Genomic DNA, 23,587 nt, shown 5'->3' with positions numbered 1-23,587 from the left:
GTCCATAAATCAAGTTTTGTATATGTAATTTCTTGAATTTCAATGCTGAGTTTTGAAGGCAGCATTTGATGGTTAATGAATCATGGAGGTCAGACCATGAAAATGCCTGTGAGACGAGATCCGTCCCCCTTCAAGTGCACCATACCAGAGGTCAAACGAGATAGTGAGATGACAAATGTCAGTGTTCAAGTAATGCTGTAAATCAATGAGTAAGCAAATGTTATGGTTAGTAGCTAGAGCTGGGAGATTAATGGCTCGTGACTTTTCATGAAGAGCATTTCAAATCCTTTTCTGAATGACACTGAAACCACTCACTTGACAGAGTAATCCTAGCACCCTCATCAGCTAGCAGTGCACAACCATTGAAAGGAAGGTCCCCTGCTCACCTAACGGAGGTGCAGCACAGCCCATGGCCCTGGGCTGCAAGGCCCTTTCAGACCTGGGCTACTCCATGGGACTTGCACTTAACCTCCTGATGAAGGTAGTACATCCTTCCTGGTGCAGAGGGATTTGAAAGAGGATTCTTTTAGTTTTCTGTGTCTGTGCCAGAGGGTCTTAGGAGAAGTTGGGGCTTTCTGAGCCTCCAGCACTTCTGCCAACTGTAAAAGACAAGCGAGTGTACAGATAGGGTATGATGGAGACAGAGGGAGGGAAAGGGCTTGTACAAACGCCTGTAGCATCTTTCCTACTACAGAGCATTGAGCTTCTTTCTTCTCAGTCCCTTCCTCAACGCTCAGATTCAATGTCTAAATGTGCTACTTTTGGCCAAGGGCAAATATGCATTCATATGCATTCATGAGATGACATGAAAAGAAAACAAAATAAACATCAAATGCCTCTGATTTGTTCCTCTTCCGGTTGTCTTTACCAGACTGTAGGATCCTGAGAGGAAGCACTTACTTATTCCATATCAGTACATCTATTTGTGGTTGGAATACAAACGGCTGGCACGGACAGTACTATTGCAGAGTTACATTACATTAAAGAAATCCTTCTGGAGGGAGGAAGGGGGAACGAAGAGGAGGGATGGGGGAGGACTATGTTAAGACAAGAGACACCAACCCTGTTCATCTTCAGTAGGATGATAGAGACAAGCCACACTTCAAAAAGAAACAATTAACAAGGAGTCAATCTCACTGCAAATATGCTGAGAAATCATGACTTGAGGGTCTGGGTCTTAGCCAATGGGGATCTCGCCAGACAATTTGGGCTCATTTTATTGAGGCAAAGTACAATGAAGAAACAGGACTAAACTTACCACTGACAGAATAAAGCAGTTGCCTGAACACACTGTCATTTGTTTATTTGCAGATTGAGGACCAGCACTGAATTTGGCCTTTTGGCTGTAAAGAACCTGACGTTCTCCTGTAGGAGTTTTTTGCTAACAGAAACCTTCTTTTTTTTTTCTTCTTTTTCTTCTATCTGAATAATGCCTGTGAAAAACCATTTACTTTAATGCCTGACACAAGGCATTTAGTTTACACTGAAGGCAGCTGCTCTGTGAGCTTGAGCCAACCCTGTCTTGTCGTAGATTCATTGCAAGCCGGCTGGATTGTCACATATATTTTTAGTTTATGATGATCTTCTAATACAACTCCAGCATCCACACAGAGTCCTTCCAAAAATGACTTGCTCAGGTTAATGAACTTCAGACCGACTAACCAACCATTAATCTTCAGGAAATACCCTTCATCTCTGTAACATATGCAATGTCAATCAGTGTCCTATGCTTACAAGAGCTGTAGTCACACAGCTCAGAAGCAACAAAACTCATGAAAAGAGGTAAAATATGAAATCTAAAAGCAAATCCCACTCCCCTCATTCTTTTATCTCCCCCAAAAGTCAGAAGAGTTTTGTCAGAGAAAGAAAAATTGTTGTTTCCTTTAGTTCTTTGATACTTCTACTAAGGATCCCACATGCTCTAAAACTTTCTTGTGATGAACAGATCCAAAGTAAAAGAGGTAGAAGAATTTGAAAACAAAAATACTGCGGCAAAAGCTGCTTTCTCGCCTTAGCTTCTGCTAGGATACATCTAGCCCTCTGTTATCACCTGAGAGAGGGCTCGAGGAAGGAAGCTATGCATCCATGCAGCTGAAATTCAGGGCTATTTCCACCAGAATAAAGAGAGCCATTCATCTGCTCCTCACTGGGGTGGGAAACGCGTTGCAGAAGAGGGGTTGATGCACCTGGCTCAGTTCTGGTGGAAGCTCCCTGGGGGGGCTCGTAAATTTGTAATGGGCTATAGGTTAAAACTGCCAAAAGACCGAACTGGTGACCCGCTGGTATTCTGCCATCCTGCCAGAGAGAGCCAGCTGGACGCAACTGGCCCATGTGCGATGTCACGTCCATGAAACGAGGTGTCACCTCACTGCAATAGGTCAGATTTAGTGGAGCCCATAAAACAGATTACTCCGAGGCTACTGTCTGAAACAGGAAAACCTGGAGCCAATTTACTAAACATAATTTATTCCAGGCCCTTTGTTGCAATAAACAGAGCTCTTCAGACTCCCCATACAGGCAGCCAGTAGAGAGCTCTGTGCTTATGTGAATTGTTTCAGATTGTTCAATTAAACCCTATCGAAATGCAAAATCTAGCATTCACAGATACTGTGTAGCTTTCTGATTTCCCCTGGCGTCATGAGGTTCGGAAGCTAAAGGACCCTGACCCACCCACAAAACACACTTTTTTAACCATAGCTCATATAAGCTCCACTTTAATTCCTTAACATCAACCTACACTGAATTGGAGGATAATTTAAATCCAGGATTCAGTGCTAGTATTCTGAGGCCGTTTTAAAATACTGAATTTTGTACTCTACTACGGAGGACAATGAAGCAACCTGCAACAAATACAGATAAAACTGATTAACCAAATGGTATGGTGAGTTATACTGAATCTGATAGCAATGGTGCAAATTGGAAGTAACTACTAAAAATCGACAGCAATCTCTGAATTGTCTCACTTTGATTAAAAAGCAAGAGTAGAATTGAAAAAAAAAATTGTACTTGTAAGTAGGCTGAGTAAGTTACATAGGCCATTTAGTTGCAAGATGTAAAATATCTTTAATAGCTGAAGTTTTCCTTCTGCTCCTCAGCTATCCCCTTCTGAGATCTTGAGATTTAATTTTATTTTTCCATAGAGTAAATAGAGAGTAAATGAAGATATCCTTTGCAGACATTAACCACATAATATGAGTGAGTGGACCATTATACAAACACATTGCTTGAATCAATTTAATACCAATCAGTTCCAAAAAGAAAGAAATAGTCCTCCATCTACAATTCAAATAGGTATTGAAAGGTGTATGTCTGTCTGCTCATATTGTACACTTACTTTACCTACACGCATTCAAATTACAAAGTACATAGTTCTAAGTACAAATATATATCTATATATTTGATTTGTTTTCTTGTTGATGTATCACTTCTAAACAGTAGAAGTGATACAGTGGAAACAGATTCCTCCTATTTCCAAGAGGAATATTTTTGCGGCTCTCTACTTTGTACTTCAAGACCGTACCATGAATTGACTATTGAACACTCTGCCTTAACAAGAGGAAAAACTACAAATATACATGAGTCAGATTAATAACACATCAAATAAAATAGACTAAAAGTAAAATTTAGTCTCCAGACTCACTTAACATCCTTAACTTACTTTTTAAATAACAAAGATGACATTGATCCAGACCACAATGAAACTGTGTTCTTGTACCCCTTAGATAGACGGTCTGTTGATATACTATTTGGCAGAGAAAGCTTTTCTCTTCATTGTGAAATCTCAGTTTAAAGCTAAAGCCATCCAAGAACTGGTAAACAGTATTATTCATAGCTACTTTCCCATTTACTAAGTAGCTTTTGTGCAGTTTATAGTGAAGCAAATGTTCTCCTTGTTCAGAGAAATACTTCTTCTTTTTACAAAAAACCTCAGATCAGTATCACGTCACTTCCCAACACTCGCAGAAATAACTGAAGAAAAATACAATGATACAATCCGAAAAATGTAGTGAGTCTACAGTGGGTGATTAAGGGCTGGGTTTTTTTTTTTTTTTTTTTCCCCCTCTTAATCATTGCTACTAGTATATTTGGTTTAGATAGGTTTTTGTCATAAAATATGCTTTGATATTGTTAAATATTCTAATGAATAGGAATGATTCATATGATGCATACTCCATGTTATAATGAGTTTTTACAAAGCATAGGCTTTACCTTTATTAAGCTCCCCACAGGATTTATACCCTATCCATTCAATACCAGTGTTTGGAAGTCTAGACAAGTCTCTGCTCTGATTCCCACTTGAGAACAGCCAAGTACAGCAAAGAAAAATGAAGGGATTGGGAGACACAGAGTAAGACAACCGAGGGAGCAAAGGGTTGCCAACAAACTTATTTTCATTAGAGGGAATCAGCTGATAATAAATAAAGTTCTCCAATGGGCGGAAAATATTTTTGAGGATTAGACTGGATTTTCAGTTTATTAGGACAAAGATAAACTGAAGCTAAAGTTAAAAATTGATACAAAGGAAGTGAAACAAAAGAAAGGAAGGGGAAAGATATGATTTCTTTGGTTTATTTTTTACCGTTTTCTGCATCTTTCTAAATACAGGGCTTAATGAAGCTAAAGGCATGTAGCCTGTTAGGTGATAAACCCTGGCAAAAATGGATATCCTCCATAGGAAATCTCTATAGGAAGTCTGCAGCATAGTGCTGTGAAGAGCTTATCTGAACATAAACTTTAATACATATTTAAAATTATACATATAGGAAATGAGAAAATGATCCTTAAAAGGCACCACAATTTTTTTCAGATCCCTAACGTCAATGAGGTCAGGATTTCATCCAAAGATTTCACCTAGAAATAGAAGTAATTCTTTCAGAATGTGATATATAGGTAGATAGCCCTGCACACACACATATGCATCATTATGTATCATTAAAAAGAGTGCTTCTGGGAAGCTTCATCTACAGCATTATGCCTTCTGGACATATAACTTATTAATTCAAGACTGAGGATAAAACAAAGGCTACTCTTTTGCAAAAAGTAGATAGGCAGATGAATGAACAGTGTCCCGCTAGCCAGATGTGCAACTGATGTCATCCACACATAAATATCAACATGCCTTTCACTTTAACGTTAGATGCATACCCATTTCATATAGTTTTTTTTTCCTTTTATGTGTATGTGTGTGTTTAAGGAACTGTGACTTCTGATATTACATTTTTAATAACAGCTTCCCTTAGCCTTTGTATTTAGAACCACATGAAAACACACTATATTTCTGTTTTAAAACACAAACAAACAAAAAACGCAAGTAAAAGAGGAAAGCAGTGTCCAGTACAGTCTAGGAACACACGTAAGAATCAAATTGAGCCAAACCTCAGCATTACATTATTTTCGGCACAACACGACCCAGCAGACCAAAAAAGCCTCTCAATCTCTGAAAAATGTTTCTAAGATGGGGTTTGTAATTTTTTTTTTCAATTCAGAAGAAAAGGAAAAGACAGTAGGAACAAAATTCCTTGAAACCTTAATGAAAAGGTAGACCAGATGAAAGCCACTTCCTGCTGAGTGCCGTGACGTTTAAAGGTTTCCCAACAGAGCCAGATAATTTTCCTCTAAAACGTCAGTCACCGCCTACAGCACTTGGAGTCACTTGGCTCAGCACTGAAAAAGCAGACAGGGAGAGAAATCATGCAGGAGCTTGGCTTGTTGAGCAGCCTTGGCTTGCTATTGAGAAAATAACGAAAAGCCAGAAAAGTGTCACGATGGCAGTCAGGAAAAAGAAATGCTCATTTTGGGGAGACTTGCCTCAGCACCAACAGATCACATTTGTCCTGCTAAAACCTGAATTAACCCCAGGCAGCAACATCAAGCCAGCTAAACCACCGATCATGCAACTACCATTATTTTGTTGGAAGAAACATATACCTACAAAAGCCAACTCCAAGGAAGGATTACAGTCCTCTTTTTCACCTCCAGGAATCCTCGCCAGTGCTTTGCTATGGAAAAATCGCACTCTGAGCCTCCCTTCGTAGGAGGCCTTCCAACATCTGCAGGGGTGGAGCAGGAGTCCTCCAGCAGTGACAGTTTTATTATCAGAGGTCTGGGCTCGCTGCTCTTTCTGGGATCACCAATAACTAGTAGCAAGGGGTTATTCTACAAATGAGTTGCTTGTAGGAGATGGGTCCTGTGATGTATTTTGCATGCCTGTGAAAAGCCTGGCTTGACAGGAAGACAGTGTAACGCACCGGTGAGATTTGTGACGAATCACCTAAATGGCTAGGCCACAGAGAAGGTGGAAACTTGCTGCTGCTGCCACCACTATCAGATACAGGAGCTTCAGGCGTAAAACAAATATTTTTCTGAAGATGAAAGAATTAAATTGTATATTACCAGATGGTTAAAAATAGTCAGTCTACAGGATTGCTGTTAGCATGGGAAAATGGGAAGTGAAAAACATATCTGAAAGTCCGAACAACACCGCAGACATAAGTATGTGGGTTTATTTTATTCCATTAACTGTGTATCAGTCATATTTACACTGACATTTACATTATTCATCAAGTCTACACTACTTACTTACTCCTAGGCGCTGTACGGCAATAAGGTAAATAATAGTCCATACTCCAAAAGTATATAGTTGGTAGCTATGTCTATATGGCTGTCTCTCTAAATATAAACAGGTAGGGGTCTTCTGTCCCTGGTTCAGGCAATCCAGATCAAAGCCAACACCAACTGTTATTTGTCTCCATTAATTAGTATACTACACAACTATATACTGCACGTTTCAGCATCAGAAGCACCACCAGCCAGCCAACTCAGGGTGCATGCAGAAATAGCTTGGTTCTGCCTGCAGCCACCCAGCCCATCCATATAACTATATCCCAGTAAACCTTATAAATAAATCAATAAATAAACAAACAAATTGAAATAAAGAATGGAGGAAAAGAAGACTTAAACTTACATATGTATTTCTAGTGCTTATTTCAGTTCACAACAAATGTTTGACTGTGCTAAAAATTGTAGCTAAATATGATCAAGACAGAAATGTATTGCCAACGAATTTACTGTTAGAATTTATTAACTTAATTGTTACAAATATTGAGGATAGGCAACTGCATGTTTCAGTCAGCTTCTTAACACCGTTGCACTTGTCCTGATAAGATGCTTCATGAACTACTAATATTATCTAGTTCGTTATCAGCAGTGCTAATCTCTGATCTGATAATTTTCAAAATCATTACTGGGCCTATATTCAAGCTAATATAGTTTAGTGATGGTTACAGAAATGTTAATTTCATATGACATCTGGTCTTTGATCAAATATGTTTGCTGTATACCAAACTGCATATTTTCACATAATTCTTTTCATCAATATATGGCCTCATTATTTGCTGCACTGTCAGTGAACTCTGTACAGAATAATTTGCAGAGTTTTAATATAAACTGCAGTACAGGGAGAGAATGCCGGAAGGATCTTGACTTACATTTCCAACAGACTTTGGTTTAATAATTCATAATATGTTTGAACTCTTTTGGAGAAGCTTTTTATATCAGTTGTCCAGCTAAATTTTGGGTTGACTTTTTGTGCAGCCAATTTGTAAAATGATATTTGAAGACGTTTATGACAGGGTACATTGCAGCGAAGTGGTTTGTATTTGTACATTGACCTAGTTATTATATTGCTAGGCTGAATGCATTTGATTTCTTCTCTTTTTTTTAATATTTGGTTTGGTTTATGTTCGGAGGATGTGGGAGAAGGAGTCAGCATGGCCACTGTAACATGTCCCATTTGTAAGCTTACACAACTCTTTGTATTCTAACTTAATGTGGACCTATTCCTATCCATGGGGCTCCCTAGGGTACTCATCACCATAGCACCTGAATAGTTTAAAAGCCCTAATGCCTTCATCCTCACCATTATGAGGCTATTGAATTTTTTTTAATGTTACCATAGGAGTTGACATCACTTTCATACGGTCACACTAGCAGTTGGGATCGGATCAGTACCCACATCCCCTCAACATCCAGTCAGTGCCTTAGTCACCAGGCCACCCTTTTCACCAGGAACTACACACTGTTGGCCGTGATTCCTGTGGCAAGATTGATGACTCACATACCACTTCTTCCAGTGTTTTACTCTTGATTTAAGCTCTTGTGCAAACTGCAGAAAGTTACAAGCGATTATTGTTTCATTCTCTGTAAGCTCACAGAGTCTGCCGAAGGAGTAATATACAACCAGGATGAGTTCAGATGGCAGGTTAGCAAAGTTTTAACAAAGCTATGTTAACTGCTCACAAACTTTACCATTTTTAAGGGTCAGAACATACTGCTCTTAGACCCTAAGAGAACTTTCTGTACATGTTGCAGGAAAATCAATTTCTCTTTAGTGCAATAAAGTTGTTTTGTTGGTCTATTTTTAAGCTGTTTTGTGAAGGGTGATAGCATAAAAGTTCCTGGAATCTAAAACAGCCATGCTGAAAAAGAAAACACGAATTCAGGCATCACCACCTCCATTCAACACAGAACTATTTCCACTTTGGTTTCAAACCACAATAACTTTCCTTTGTCTCGTGAGGACAAAGCGAGGACACAGAGTGCACAGATGAATCAATACTTAACTTAAAAAAGTAAAGCTTTTTACACTGTTAACCAATTAGTTACTGGGGAGGTATAGGGTATGGATCTTTTCTTGCAGTCATAGATGTGAATGAAAAGTCCACCACATTAATTCACACTTTTTAAAGCATTCTTAAATTTGGGCTGCAGCACCTACAGTTCCATGCGAAGATCCAGTTCAATGACCACTATTTTCTTCTCACTCTGTAGGAACCTACCTTCATCTCTTTGTCTCTTTGACAAGCTGAAAAGTCCCCTTTGCAAAAAAAAACTTTGTTACCCACAGTGTCTGCCTTGTGAGGACAGCCACTTATCTCCTATCTAAAACAGACAGTAGTACACACTTGAGTAAACAGTCTCCTGGGTTAATCCTGAACAAGGCCACAGCTATCTTTGTCACCACATCATCAGGGAAGTCCATGTTTTTCATCCTGTCCTGCTGGTTGGAAGTAGGAGGTCCAGACAGGCCTCAGTCTTAAAGGGTAACACTCGCATCTCTTATCCTGCAGGAGAGTGCCCTGACCATGAGGTTCTCTAGAACATCATTTACAACCCTTCCTCCAGGAGGTGTGGCCCTGGCTACAATGAGCATACAGTGAGAAGGGGAATAGGAAAAAAAAGGGGGAGAGAAAAAAAAAATAAAAATGAATTTGGCTGTGTAAGGTGTCAAGTTGGGATGGAAGAGTCCTTGATTTCTAGCCCTCAGGTTCCAGGCTCTGTTCCTAGAGCTGTCTTATTATTAGTTTACTTAGTGACAGTCCGACGTAATATATTTCCAGTTCTGAGGAAGAGGTTCCAGAACCCTATTTTTCTCTCTTTTTATGTGATAATAAGGCTTTCTTTCCCTCTCCTTTTTCTAGCCCCCTGACTTGCATTTATGTGCAGTAGTTCTGCTTTAATAAGAGTGCTGAAAAAGAAAAAACGGTCCTGAAATCTCAGAGGCTGGGGAAGAGGGCATTTTCATGAGATATGAAAAGTCTCAACCTCATGATGAAGGAGGACTAAATCTCAAACTTTCTACTTTCTAGAAGAGTGCCATAACCACTAAACTGATATGAAAAAGGTATAAAACACTACCTCTAATTTCCTTTGCCCCAGTAGATACTTAATCCTCCAAAGATCACAGAATCACGGAATGGTTGAGGTTGGCAGGGACCTCTAGAGATCATCTAGTCCAACCTCCCTGCTCAAGCAGGGTCCTCTAGAGCATGTTTCCCAGGATCACATCCAGACGGGTTTTGAATATCTCCAGGGAAGGAGACTCCACGACCTCTCTGGGAAACCTGTTCCAGTGCTCCGTCACCCTCACAGGAAAGAAGTTTTTCCTCAGGTTCGGAAGGAACGTCCTGTGGTTCAGTTTGTGCCCGTTGCCTCTTGTCCTGTCACTGGGCACCATGGAGAAGAGGCTGGCCTCATCCTCTTGACACCCTCCCTTCACATACTTGTACACATGGATGAGATCCCCTCTCAGTCTTCTCTTCTCCAGGCTGAACAGGCCCAGCTCTCTCAGCCTTTCCTCAGAGGAGAGATGCTCCAGTCCCCTAACCATCTTTGTAGCCCTCCGCTGGACTCACTCCAGGAGCTCCATGTCTCTCTTGCACTGGGCAGCCCAGCACTGGACACAGTACTCCAGGTGAGGCTTCCCCAGGGCTGGGTAGAGGGGCAGGATCACCTCCCTCGACCTGCTAGCAACAGTCTTCCTAATACAACTCAGGATAAAGATGATGAGTCAGACTTGACCATGAGGGAGTTCTGAGGTTTTATGTCCTATAAGAGCTCTCAAACACTTGAACAGGGGCCCAGAGAGGTTGTGGAGTCTCCGTGCTTGGAGAACAGGCAAAACCTGACTGGATAAAGCTCTGAGCAACCTGGTACAAACCTGAAGGTAGCCCTGCCTTGAAATGGTCTCCTGATATGCTTTCCAATACAATTTGTTTCTATTAGTTCTTTTAACAGTTAATGGACAGAACTAGATAACACACTGAAGGTCTTTAACAGCTCCCAATACCTTTCCACTGATCTTTCCACGGAATTTAAGGCTCTAACAGCCATTCAATGGCTGCTAATAGCTCCTAGTCATCCCTGTCTTTCCAATGGCCCTTATGATGGGGGACAAAGCCCATCTATCTGCTCGCAGATCAGACTACTGCTCTACTACTGAAATCAGATTGAAATCAAAAGCGCCTTACTTTTATAAAATTGGCCGAAAGTTACAGGTATTCAAGAGCTAATTCACAAACAGTTAATAAATCCCTGTATGAAGAACAGCAGTGTCAACAGGATGGCTGAAGTACACATAGGATGGGTATGGAAACATTTTAGCTACATAATTTAATACAATATCTCAAGGCTGCCAGATATTGTTCACCCACACAGTCCTAGTTTGCCTGTCCCATGGGAACTAGGTACCAGAATCAAGTGCTTAAATTATTCACCTCGTATTTGAGATAAACCTTTTGTCTGCCCTAACAAGAAAAAAGGGTGATTTCTTTCAGGATTTCCCCACTGGAGCTAGAAGAGGAAGATGCCATAGCTGGTTGGGAAATATCACTGGACAGACTGGTGCCACCAGCAAGCTTTGCTCACCCTGAAAAGAAACATAAATTGTACATTTTAGCCTGACCCCTCTTTTCTCCTACCCTCTCTCAATAGGATCAAGACGTGGAGTCCACTGCAGTTACTACACTAAATGCTTCTTAAGGGTGTGGGGAGAGAAGTGACTAGAAAGAATTCGGCCTCCATGGTGACTTAGCTAGGAAAGGGATGTGGTGGAGTAGATTAAGTTATGTTTCCATAGCCACCACTGAGCAGGTGGCAAACATCCACCACAGGTGCTTGCTCTAAACAGGATCCCATTCCCTGGTAAAATAGGCACCCCTCAAAGAAACCGAGGCCTGAAGCTACATAGCACTCTTCGAGTCAGATGAGCCCTCAGTAAGTTTATAAAACCCCTTGGGATCCTCATGATTAACTATCTTCTATAAGCTATTCCCTACTGGGCTTTAGTGCTTTTAAACCACTGACCCTTTGAATTAAAGAGGTAGATTTCTCTTTTCACAGCTGTGGCTCAACACAGGGAGGAATTCAGAACCATCTGAAAACAAAGCTAGGCAGAATTTAAAACAAAATCCTTCAATGACAGATTTAGAGAGTGATGGCTGCAGCTGGAGCTTACAAATATAACAGCCAACTAAATGAACATGCATTATACAATAGCCTTACAAGGAATGACCTCCTGAATGGTAATTTTTTCATTTAAAAAAAAAATCAGTAAAATTACATGTTGTCTCTGTTTAAAGGGAACCTCAGTCCATGGATCCTTCAGAAAACTGAATGGCAAACACCGCTAAAATATAGAGAAAGGTAATAACCTAAAACTAATTAATCTTTGATCCTTTTTGTACCTGCAGTGCAAAACTGTGAAATCTCTGCAGATGAAGAATAAAACTCTGAAAAGATGTAGCATTTAAAATGCATATAATTTTCACCTATTTAATTCGAATTGTAAGAGTAACTAGCACATGCATTGTTGACTCTTCGCTAGGGAGGCGTATTATTGTTCCAGTTTCACAACTGGAAAAGGTGATGCTAAAAACATTCAGTAGCCCTGCTAGCTGGACTTGAAATGAATAAGAAGCAGAAATGGATTATATTAATTAATAATGACTGATGCCATCATCATATCCTCCTTTCTACCCACTAGAGTGGGCTACTTGATGCAGCATATCAATTTTAAATAAACACAACTAAAATATAAATAAATATAAAATAATATAAATAAAATATAACAAAACTACAACAAATTTGTTGAAGATACTTGAGTGTGGAACGTAACCGTAGGGGAATAAACCAACAGATCATCTTCGTGCAGCATTGCAAAGCAAAACAGTGTTGACTACTGGAAACCCTGTTTCCCTTGTCTGCTCAGCTGGAGTATGTGACTTGCATTAATGGCACAGGGAATAATGTACTCGCACTCAAATCTAGGACTGGCTGATGTCAAATGAAGTTCAACCATTCATATTAACAGAATGAGAATCTGACTAAGGGAATGGAAGTCTCGTAGACCTTAGGGTCAAGCACTGACAAGCTATCGAACATTTCCCCTGTTGTGCTGACCACCCTCCATTCTCTATGAGGTCAGTTGCCCAGACCCTGAGTCCCACTACAGCTGCTTTGTGCTCCTCCAGCAGCTCAAAAAGAGCTAATTGAAAATTCGTCCTGTGTAATGTGCAACCCAGGGAAAGACCTCACAACTCCCCATCCAGGGCAGTGCAAAATAGTCACATTTCTCCTGAAACTGGAAAAAACATAGGCATATATACGTAAACTCTGAGTGTTATTATTATGGATATCTGCTAGTGGCTGAGACATATGGTGAAAGGAGTGTCATTAATGATAGAAAAGACTGAAAGGTTTGATCTAGGAAATAGAAAGATAACTAATAATTTGTACCAAGAACTATATTGCTAAATTGCTACGGTCTCACACCATTAATAACGTGGAAGGGTGCAACAAACAGTTGTTCTTTCAGATGGAATTTCTGGAAGCTGGGAGAAGGAAATATCTTCTCTCAGCATTTTTCTTGACAGGTTCCAGAGTATCTGTAAACTAGTGCGTTATAATCACCGTAATGATCAGCAAGCAGCTGTTTCTGATGGGTAATAGAAATCTGTCGCACATACGGTCTGTCAAACCATTAACATGCACAAAGAAAAACACTGCAGCAGAATTTTGTTCTTCACATTAAGCAGTTAATACTCATTATAATAACAACAATAATAACAACACTCATAGACTTTTTTTTTTTTTTTGCAACAACGATTCTGCCAGAGGCAAACTTAAATTTTATGGATGATAAGAAAGTTGGCTGTTTCTAGTGACATTTAGAAGTTATAACCCAACTCTGGCAGTCAGGACATGCAGAATGAGTCAGTTCAAAAAGCCCGCTCAAACCTTGGCACCTCTATCCCTTCTGAGGCACCTCAGTAACATTCTTGTTTTTCAAAAGTGCTTGTACAAACATAAAAAAAAAATAAAAATAAAAAGATAAGAATCCACCATGCAAGGCCAATCCCAACAACGGATGAGACAAATGGAGAAAACAAGATTAAAACAAATGCCTTATGTGCATAATAAAAAAATTTTGATTCCATGAGTCACGGAATTGACTTATGAACTGTGAATTGACCATGTCCCTTTTAATTATTCCCAATAACGATCTCCTCTCTGAAAAAGGATGTGCATTTTTAGCAGACATAGTTGCTACAGTTGATTGGGGGGTTTTTGGTCAATAATATATGCATGCTATAGTGCAGCTTAGAGCACTTAAGTTGTGTAGAGTATTAAGAGGCAGTGCATAGAAGATGTGCAGCTAGATCCATAAATGTCTTCTGTATGTACTTTGAAAATTACCAGGAGAAATCATTGACAAAACATTGCAAATCTATTCCTCACAGTAATATAGTATGAAATGGAAAAGCTAAAAAAGCAAGATTGCAAACCTATGCAATCAATAATCGAGAAAGTGATCACGTTTCAGCTTCTTTCAACATTAATTTTGCCTTTCATTAGCAATATGTATCACTAAACACATTAATATTTTCTACATTTAAACAGCACTGGTTTTCTCCATTTCCAACATTCATTTCCTGTTCCAAAAAAAAAAAAAAAACTTTCTCAAACAACTGCTCCTTATCTAAATAAGAATCTGAAAATGATTGTACTCATCCAGGCCAAAGGTTCCTCTAGTCAAGTGCTCTATTGTCAGCAGTAAGTGTAAGGAAGAATAAGAATGGAGAATGCGTATGATATTTTCCCTCCATAATGTGCCTTCTTTATATCTATTTTCAGCTGAGGTGCCTGAGCCAATCGCTGGCTTGTCTGTTTTGTAACCCCCAGCATATACTGCTTTTCCAGCCTCCATTTGTGCTCTTGTAAAATTCTTGCATCTACAACACCAACTGGCAAACAATTTTGCATATCTACCACTCAGTGTGTGGTGAATCACCTCCAATACCAACAATAAAATGTGACAACATATTAACTTCCCCTCAAATGCTACCACCTTTATATTAGCCAAACAGTAGATCCCACTGGGCCACACAAATAGTAATATAATAATTTAGTTGTGATAACCATCCAGGTATTTTGTCATTACAGGCATTATGCACGCTACGCAGCTATTTGTCTGTGTATAACAAATTCAGAGAGTATCTGGAAGGTCAGAGAAAATTACGAATGTGATATAGCAGTCAGCTCCAGTGGATGTCTTGCTATGATCACTGCCCAAGATGTCATGTAGCATTTCACAATTGATTCTTTGCTCTGAGTCCAGGACCAGCTTGTCCAGGACCAGCTTTACACACTCAACCAAAGAAGTTTTTGCCAAGGTTGGCAAACACGTGAGTGTGTCAAAATCACTGTTTAAATCAGTGAGAGAGAAACTTTCCAGGTTTCACAGCCAACAGTAGCTCAACTTCGGCAGCAGGAGAGCTCCCACACGTCATTCTTGGTAAACACCACTAGGACCTGGGATGGGAAAAGTATCCCAGTACCAGCAGTTCTGTCGCTAGGCCACCTATGTATCCAACAAGGCTATTTCTTTGACTCTCTGACGTTGCTGCGAATTTCAATTTCACTGTACTGAAATGGCCACTTTTCCCCACATCCAGAACTTTAATTCTCGATTTAAAAGAAATAAAAAGCGGGGGGGGGGGGGCAAGGATTTGAGTTTTCCATAAATTGATAACATATCTGAAGTACATTTTGTTTTTAAAATTATTAGGATAAGTAATTTTGAAAGTATATTTTAAGGTTGATACTATAAAGGGAATATACGGAAATGCAGTTAAAAGTTCTGTAAATCTTCATGTTTCAAGGTGTGAATGTTGAAAGAAAAAACATCTTGCAATTTAGAGCAGTAAAATTGTGAAGATTTATGTTTTCCATTGAAACATCTGGTCTTGCCGCCGTTGGTGCCAGAATGGCAGACTGGATGAGCTACTTGTTTATTCCAGCCATGTGTTTCCTTGACTCCTGGACTTTATGTTAAGACATAATGAACATCTTACTCCCACTGGAGAATTTTTACTCTCATGAAGTCAGCAGGTCAAAACTTAAAATTTACAGCTCATGAAAAGGATTCCTAATTTGAGTTTGTTATAGTATACTGGTCCATTAGACAAATACAAATACTTAAGAACAATTGTACTCTATACACTTCTTGCTTATACTTTATACATACACGGACATTAATTTAAGGGCCTGTCAGAATATAGCTTTCTTTAGCAATATCCCACATAGTGAACCATGAAGGTTGTTAAATATCCAAATGGTTACATATCATAGAAATACTACAACAAGCCCTATTGAAAAATAGTTCCTTTCCTTTCACACTAAGAAAAAAAAGTTTTAACTCACTGTCATAAGCTATAATTATTCTAAGAGGATGAAATTAGTTATATGTAGTTATTTATAATTAAAAGTCATTTAGTTACTTATATTATAGCTATCAAAATGTCAAGTTTCAAGCAAGTTAGCATTTGCAGAGGATCATAATAATGTAATGACAACTCTGCCAGTGTTTAGAGAGTTTCAGAGTGCTTTGAAAAAATCCATATATTGAAAAGTTCCATGACTTTTTCATGAAAAATTAACATTAAAAAGGTGATGGAAAGCATTACACTTTCTGAAATAAAAAGAAAAAAATTCTCATTAAGTTAAACAGAAAAGTTGCACCTCCTTTTTCAATTAAAGCTATTTTTAAGATTTTTCCAAAGGTAACTACATGTTGGCTGTGATCCTGCTATTGCAAAGTGCCAGAAATACCTAATTATTGCAGAGAAAATATTGTGTGCACACATATATATATGTTTGTCTACAGTCTGCCTAAGCAATTGAAAATTTTCCAAAATATACATCCAGCAAAATCCCTAATTAAAATTACTCATATGCAGAGTAAATTTCTCTTTAAAGTAGAGAATAATGAAAGGACAGAAGAGATTTCTTGGTACTAAAATATGGTGCTTCATTTAACGAGTAGTCCTTGGAGTACATTGATGTTTACCTCACTATCCGGGCAAGCTCAAGTGCATGCACAAACAATTACAGTACTTTGGCTGGTGTGCGAGAACTTGTTTAGGGATTCTAATGCTTGTATGTGTATGTATGTATATACATACATATACATGTATATACATATATACACACATATATACATATATTGACATTCTTTTATGTGCCCATGTACAGAATTTCTAAATTGTGTCCGTTACAATATGACTTTTTGCTTCCCAAATATTAAATGGTCAAAAAAATATAAACATGCTCAAGGACAGTATGCCTGAATCTTGATTCACAAATCACTAGACACTAGTAAAAACTGAAACCTACATCCAAAGTCCCTCCAGCACCTGAACCTATTCTGACTTTAGGGGGAAAAAAAAAAAAAAAAGACAAAATTTTGCAATAGTAACAGCACGACACAGTTCAGTTATATCATTTCTCAGGTGGATAATAGCCAATGGCAGATTTATTAATATGATCAATGGGTTGAATAATATTCAAAAATTGTTCCAAAAAACCTAGGCATAGCAACAGTTATAACTGGTTAAACAACAGTTAAGTTTTATAAAGTTATTCTTGAAGACAGAAAAAAAAAGATATCTCACCCCCCCCCCTTTCTTATTATTTAATTTTCAATTCTAAAAAGCCTCCTCCCAAAGGCACACAGGCAAAACAGTGCTTACACAAAAATAAGCGCTGTAAAACATAAAAGCATTGGAAATGGAGTATTCTGTCTTAAGCTACAAGACAAAATAAACACAGTAGCATTTCGGAATGAGTTAAGACTGGAATTTGGCAAACGGGATCCAGATTCTGGCGTTGCCGTTGTCACGCTTTGCACACAGCAGAGAGGCAGAAGTACAGCTGCAGTTTGAACTGAACACCTTTTCTGCTGTGAAGTTTAAGATAGAAAGAAAGCAGTTTTCCCGACCAATAAGCTGGATTTTCTGAAAAATGGTGTGGAGAAAGTTTGTGGGCAGCAAAAAAGATGTAAGTCTGAATTAACAGTAAATGCTGGCAGATGTTTTCTGAGAGTTTCCAGGTTTTTACTTTAGGAGAACTGCAAGAGTGGAAGAAGGGATGCTTCTAATGCTGCCCTTACCTCCATTCCCACACCACTGCCTCTTATCAAAGCACAGGGCAAGGTTTTGAGATCAACATTTGGCAAACATACGGCTTAAGTTATTAAATTAGCAAACCTAATAGATGAACCAGGAGTTCAAATATTCAATGAGCATGGAATGTCTCAGTATCACATTAGCACACTTTCAACTGCATTTTAGTGTTTCATCATGCACACAGGACACAGCTTTCACTGCTCTGGTCAGTCCTGCAGAGACTATTGAGTAGCTTCTGCAGTGTGGTGGCTGTCATTTAACTTCTCGCTCATATCAGTGAAACCAGAAGGCAGTACATCAGACTACTCAGCAATTCTCTACACTCTTAGACGTTCTATAAAAATCCTTTTTTTTTGTATTTTCATGTTATTAAGAAAAGGAAGTTAAACTCAAACAGAATATACACCATATTGTTTTTGCAGCATGTGAATTCTGGGATTGCAGAATTTACGCACTTTTCTGTCTTTCTCTCAATGGATTTGCTGCAAACTTGCAAAAGCAGCTTTACAGTGACCTGTAAGGCTGTTATAGCCATAATAGACTAAGGAAAGGCAAGATAGACTTAGATGAGACAAAATTCACATAAAAGGAACACATACTCGGATGTAGGTGTGCATAGTATGCATATATGTGTGTCCTGTTCCATGGGAACTATCATGATTCACAGCAACTGAGTATCAGTTTATAGCTTACTATAATCTTACTGAAATTTTAAAAATATAATCCATTTTACAGAGTTTTTTTTTTTTAAAAAAGCAATAACTACCAATCAATGGTCATCTGTATTTTTGTTGGCATAATTACTTATTTCACACAAGAGACCTTTGATATCAAAGCATGGCTGAAATATCAAAATTCCTTCAAACACTTATCTCTTTTAATGATAACTGCAGCTGCACTGAGAAGCTACTGCCCTTGGTATCACTTACATTCCCATAAGAATATAAATCTCTGTGAGGCAAGGCTTTTAAAAAGGTATTCTTCTTAGGCCACTGCTAAAGATATAGCTTTATTCTTTTGATGCTGCATACTAGTTTTATTGGTTTATACATGCTGAAATACATGTTCTTTCTACTTTTTTTCCCCCTTAAGCTTATCTACTCTCATAATATTAATCTGAAAATATGCCAAAAGAAAAGCCAAGATGAGAGATCCAACAAATTCAGAATTTAAGTACTGTCATTTGGGCCACTGAATATCTACAATGGAAGTGATTTAGTTCAAGGCATGGGAACATTGAAAAAGAAATATTATAAAGAGAGGCTACTGAAAGCTGGTTGCTATCTGCCTGAGATCAAAGGGGATCAAAGCAAATATGAAAATATCTTTTGTGGATGAGCTAATAATGTACGTTGTGCTCTTGAATAGAATTGTTTAAATATTCATATTTAAATATTTTATTCTGAAAGACACACATTTAAATCCCATGTAATCCAGTAATGATAGTCACAATGTAGAAATATAGTATTACCTAGAAAAATGAGACCTATTCCATCCTTGTCCGCTAAAGATTAAGAAAATAAAAATGCTTTATTTTGTCATAGTAATGCTCTATTGTTTTGAAAACCTAATGGTCATATTTGTTTAATTTAATTTATAAGTCTGTAGTTAGCATCACAATTCCACTCATACAAAAGTCAGCTATCGTACACCACTATAGCTGATATATATTTGCGAAAATCAGAAAAAAAAAAAAGAGAATAGTGACAGACCTAGAGACACATCACCACCCCTTACAGAAACGTCAATCATGTCACGAGTGAAGTGTAAACTTAGGAAAACATCGTCACCCAACAAATAAACAGCATTTGCTGAACCGAATACATGTGTCTTGAATTGTGCTCTCAGGCTAATTGGTCTCAGGCTCTGGTGCGGTACAGCAGGATGCCTCAATTGAGAAATCCCTTCAACTGGTCACGCAGAGTTCAACACACAGTGCAACAGCAATTGCTTAACTCTGGGGACTGGAGACACAGTGGGAAATTTCCAAAACCGGGCTGCGGAGCAATGCTGTCGTTTGCCACGGACAACTTCAACGGTTCGAGGAAGCAAAGCAGCAGCACGTGGACCTGAGCAGAAAGGGCGGTAACCCAGCATGATGCTACAGCAAAGGGTGAGCACCGAGCCTTGCAGATAGCTAGGGCTACTTTACAGTGGTAGAGCGCTGGGAGGTATGAAGGGTCCATATGAGAAAGAAAGGACCAGAGCCTCCTGAGCAAATTGCCCTCGCTGAGCAAATCGGGGGCCAGTGCCTCTTCCCACAAGCACTCCCCTAATCAGCAGCCACCCCTTCCTTGGTATTCAGGCTGCGTCAAGCAGGATGGAGCAAGCCTAGGCCCAAGCCACCTCTGGAATGAAAGTGTAGGTGGAATTGCCTGCCTTTCATTAATCTTCCCTTCAAAAATGGAGGCGTATCTAAATTAAAAAAAATGAATCATTATTCAAATAGCAGACGTCGAAGAGGAACGTGCATACCCACTGCCAGCAGATTATCCTCTTCAAGGAAACTATCTGACTCAATCACAGTAAACTCAAAACATCTATGCTAATTTTAAGCACCAAATTTTAAACTAATGTTTAATTTAGGAGGCTACGATACAAGGCAGATATTTATGACTCCCTGGTACATCCAGTGAGAGATAGACACACAAACAATTAAAAGGAGCTTGGTCACTCTCAGAAACCTTTTTTAATCTGTTAAAATTCATTGGGTGCAAGTAATGAACTAGAGCACACATTCAGTTGTATCTGGCCCAGTCCAATATCCAAGCTGGTGGAAAGAACAGTTTCTAAAGTTGGAAGTAACTCCTCTCCTCCACTCCTGTATGTCAGACAAGCTCAAATCCTGAGTGCATCCTCTAGTTCAGTCATCCTCAGCCTGTGGTTTCACATGGATGCCTGTAATCCCTCATACTTTGATTTAATTACCTGGGACATTAAAAATAAAAACTGATGGTTCTGAGGGAGACCGAAATGCAGCGTGGCCTCCCAGATGGCAGCTTGCTGTCAGCAGCAGCCAAGGTTGAGAACCAGCGTATCAGTGGACTACTGAATCAACGTCTCCTCACAAAATACATTTGACTCCATCAGCCAAACCGCGGATCTTGGCATATCGGCCTGACAGCTCTGTTCAGTCCTGCAGGTTTGGACTTTCTACAGTGCCACAGCTGGGCAGCTGCAGAGCATCTTTACAAAAAGAACCTGCAGAACGTAGCAGAGAGAGGCGAGAATGCTTCAGACATGGTAAAATAGGTTTAACAGAGCTGGAAGTGGAAAAGAGCTGAGTTGATTACCCTGTGTGACCTGACTATAGGAACAATAGCTACCCAAAGACAGTGTAACACAACTCCTAAACAAAGCCAGTTCCGAGAGACAACATCTGAGAAGGCAACGTCTTTTTAAAAAGTCCTCAGGATATTAGCTACATATTTGTGCGCTGTATTAAGAAGACTGACATCATGACAACAGCTCAATTTAGCACAAACAATAGGCCAATAAATACAATACTAGAGTCTTAAAATAATTAAATAACCATTTGTTCTTGTATTTGTGTTGCTTCCAAATGCTGTTAGAATTCTTCTAAATAAACAAACAACTTGTTTCTTTTTTAATTTTTAAAGATTCCATGCTGAACATAATTTAGGCAAATCCGGAACATTTGTTCCATTCAACTGAGGTGAAAAAAAACAAAGACACATCTATCACGTTGCATTTTCAGTCCTAGAAAGCCAAAATAGGGCCCTCTAGAGAACACAAAGCTTAATTATAAACTATTACTGCAAAACAAGATAGATACTGGGACATATCTCTGGGCACATATTCAATACACTAAGCCAGTATAATCTGAAATATAATTTTTGTTATGTAGGGCCAAGATTCTCTTATGGTGTAAGTAGACAAAAAAATAAGAAAAACTCAGCAAAGGAGTGATTAATTACAGATGCACAAAGTTTAATCCAAAATAATGTTCATTATACGGTTAGTGATTATTTAGAAGCACTCACAAGAATAGACACACATGAGCAGTCGCATTGATCAACAGCCTGCCTGTTTATTAAACAGTGGCCTAAGTTTGTGCTGTGCAATACCAAGAAAATGTGAAGTATAGAGTCATGCGCACAGCAATATCGCCTTCTCTAAATTGCAGTTTTCAGTTCAATTCAGTTCCTAAAAAGCTTATCACAATTGTATCAATGATCACAGCAGAAGCATCTTAAAGAAAAAGTTATTCCCATATTTTTGCTTTTTCATTCTTCCACCAAAGAAATTCCATAATCTTCAATTAAAACATCACTTAATCCTGCATGATATAGTTATTAGTTTATTTATAGTTTAGTTTATCAAAACAGTTCACACAAAATTCACCTAATAGGAAAATCCGTTTCTTTAATTAAAAAAAAAAAAAAGTTGAAAGAAGTTGCAACCCTTCTGCAACTCATTGAGACTATTTAATAATGCAGCAATTTGGATTTCAATTATTTAACAGTGAAGAAAATGAGTTATGTCAATAACACTGTCAGTGAGGTCAAGTCCCATAGGAATCCCTATGAATTCCTTTTAAAATCCTGTGTAGATCTATAAACTACTAAGTCATGATCTTACCCACCACATCGGTGAAGCATGGAGCTTATTTTAAACTACTGCATACTGACAGCCTAATTCTGTTTTCACAAAGATGAACTGGGTCTCTAGAAAGGCATATAACTGTCTCATATTGTGAGAAGTGCCCATCTGGTAAATTGATTCTCTTGAAGCAATGTGTTACAGAAGTAAACTTGCAAGTTTTGAATTGAATTTAACTTAGAAGAACAAAAGCCAGGAATTCCACTTTTCTAAAATTCCCACTTGACACTAAAGGTGGATGCTAATTTTCTTTTCCTTTTCTAAGACGATACATTTCTACTTAGATCCAATACATATAGTGGTAAGAATACTATTGCTTATGAATAGAAGTAATACTATTGCCCATGTTCAGTTCCTTTGAAGGCATTCAAGCCTCCGGAAAGTATGCAATTTCTAAGGATGGCAATGTGAAAATTCATTTACTTTGCTCAAATAGTGCTGATCAATGTTTTAAAGAAGCTTACAGTTAGCAGTGATTATCTGTTTATTAATTGTCATTTTCTTTCTTCATTCTTTTCACAGTAGTTAGCTTTTTTTCCTATTTCAGTGAATGTCCTGAATTTTTTTTATTAAAGTAGCAGAGATTTATAATAGAGATTTATATCAAAGTCTTCACTGTACCAGCACAGTGCAGTTTACAGTTAGTAAACACTAACAAACAGATACACTGGTATGTGTCCACTAACTTTAATGAAGTTGCACCAGCTTGTTAGGAAACAGTCATAATCCTACAATATTGGTGAAACTTGTGATCGTTAGTACATAAATATTAAATTCATCTTCTTAATCCAATTTTGAATTCTTTAGACAGAATGATTAGACATGTTCATTCAGACAATCTGAATGAAACTAGGACTTGCCTTTTATAAATTTCGTGTAAAAATAGTTTTGGAGATCTCTGAGGTTCTGAGAAGAGTAAGTTGGCAGCCTTCTTACTCACAGCTACATACAAAATCAATACAGAGAAACAGGACCCACCAGAAAGTAAATCACGTGAATTACATGATTGAGTTGCTTATCTCTTTCTGTTGATTCTAGTTCGATATCAGATGTTATACGGAATGAAAAAAAAAAAAAAAAACTTATGTCCTTACTTATTTCTGTTTTTGACCATACCCCACCCAAATAAAAACTTCCAAAAACAACAAATACACAATGAT

General features: G+C 38.4%; 1 protein-coding gene across 7 annotated transcripts in view; it reads right to left on the bottom strand.

Moving 5' to 3' along the window:
• SEMA3D (semaphorin 3D) overlaps positions 1-23,587 on the bottom strand; it is a 144,240-nt gene that overhangs the window by 97,743 nt on the left and 22,910 nt on the right. Inside the window, exon 1 of one of the 7 annotated variants that reach the window (XM_068920250.1) lies at positions 5,933-6,103. The exons of 5 other annotated variants lie outside the window; for them this stretch is intronic. Coding sequence is in view for 1 of the 2 variants with exons in the window: in XM_068919907.1 (XP_068776008.1) it covers positions 3,659-3,681 (23 nt within the window). In the remaining variant the exon portion in view is untranslated. Of the gene's footprint in view, positions 1-3,658; positions 3,760-5,932; positions 6,104-23,587 lie in introns of those variants that run through there. One more of the 7 variants, XM_068919907.1, reaches the window with a different exon arrangement.

Source organism: Struthio camelus, chromosome 1 (genome assembly GCF_040807025.1).
Source record: "Struthio camelus isolate bStrCam1 chromosome 1, bStrCam1.hap1, whole genome shotgun sequence".
Lineage (NCBI taxonomy): Eukaryota > Metazoa > Chordata > Aves > Struthioniformes > Struthionidae > Struthio > Struthio camelus.
Note: the sequence above shows the minus strand (reverse complement) of the source record. Positions and strands in the feature narration are given on the sequence as shown.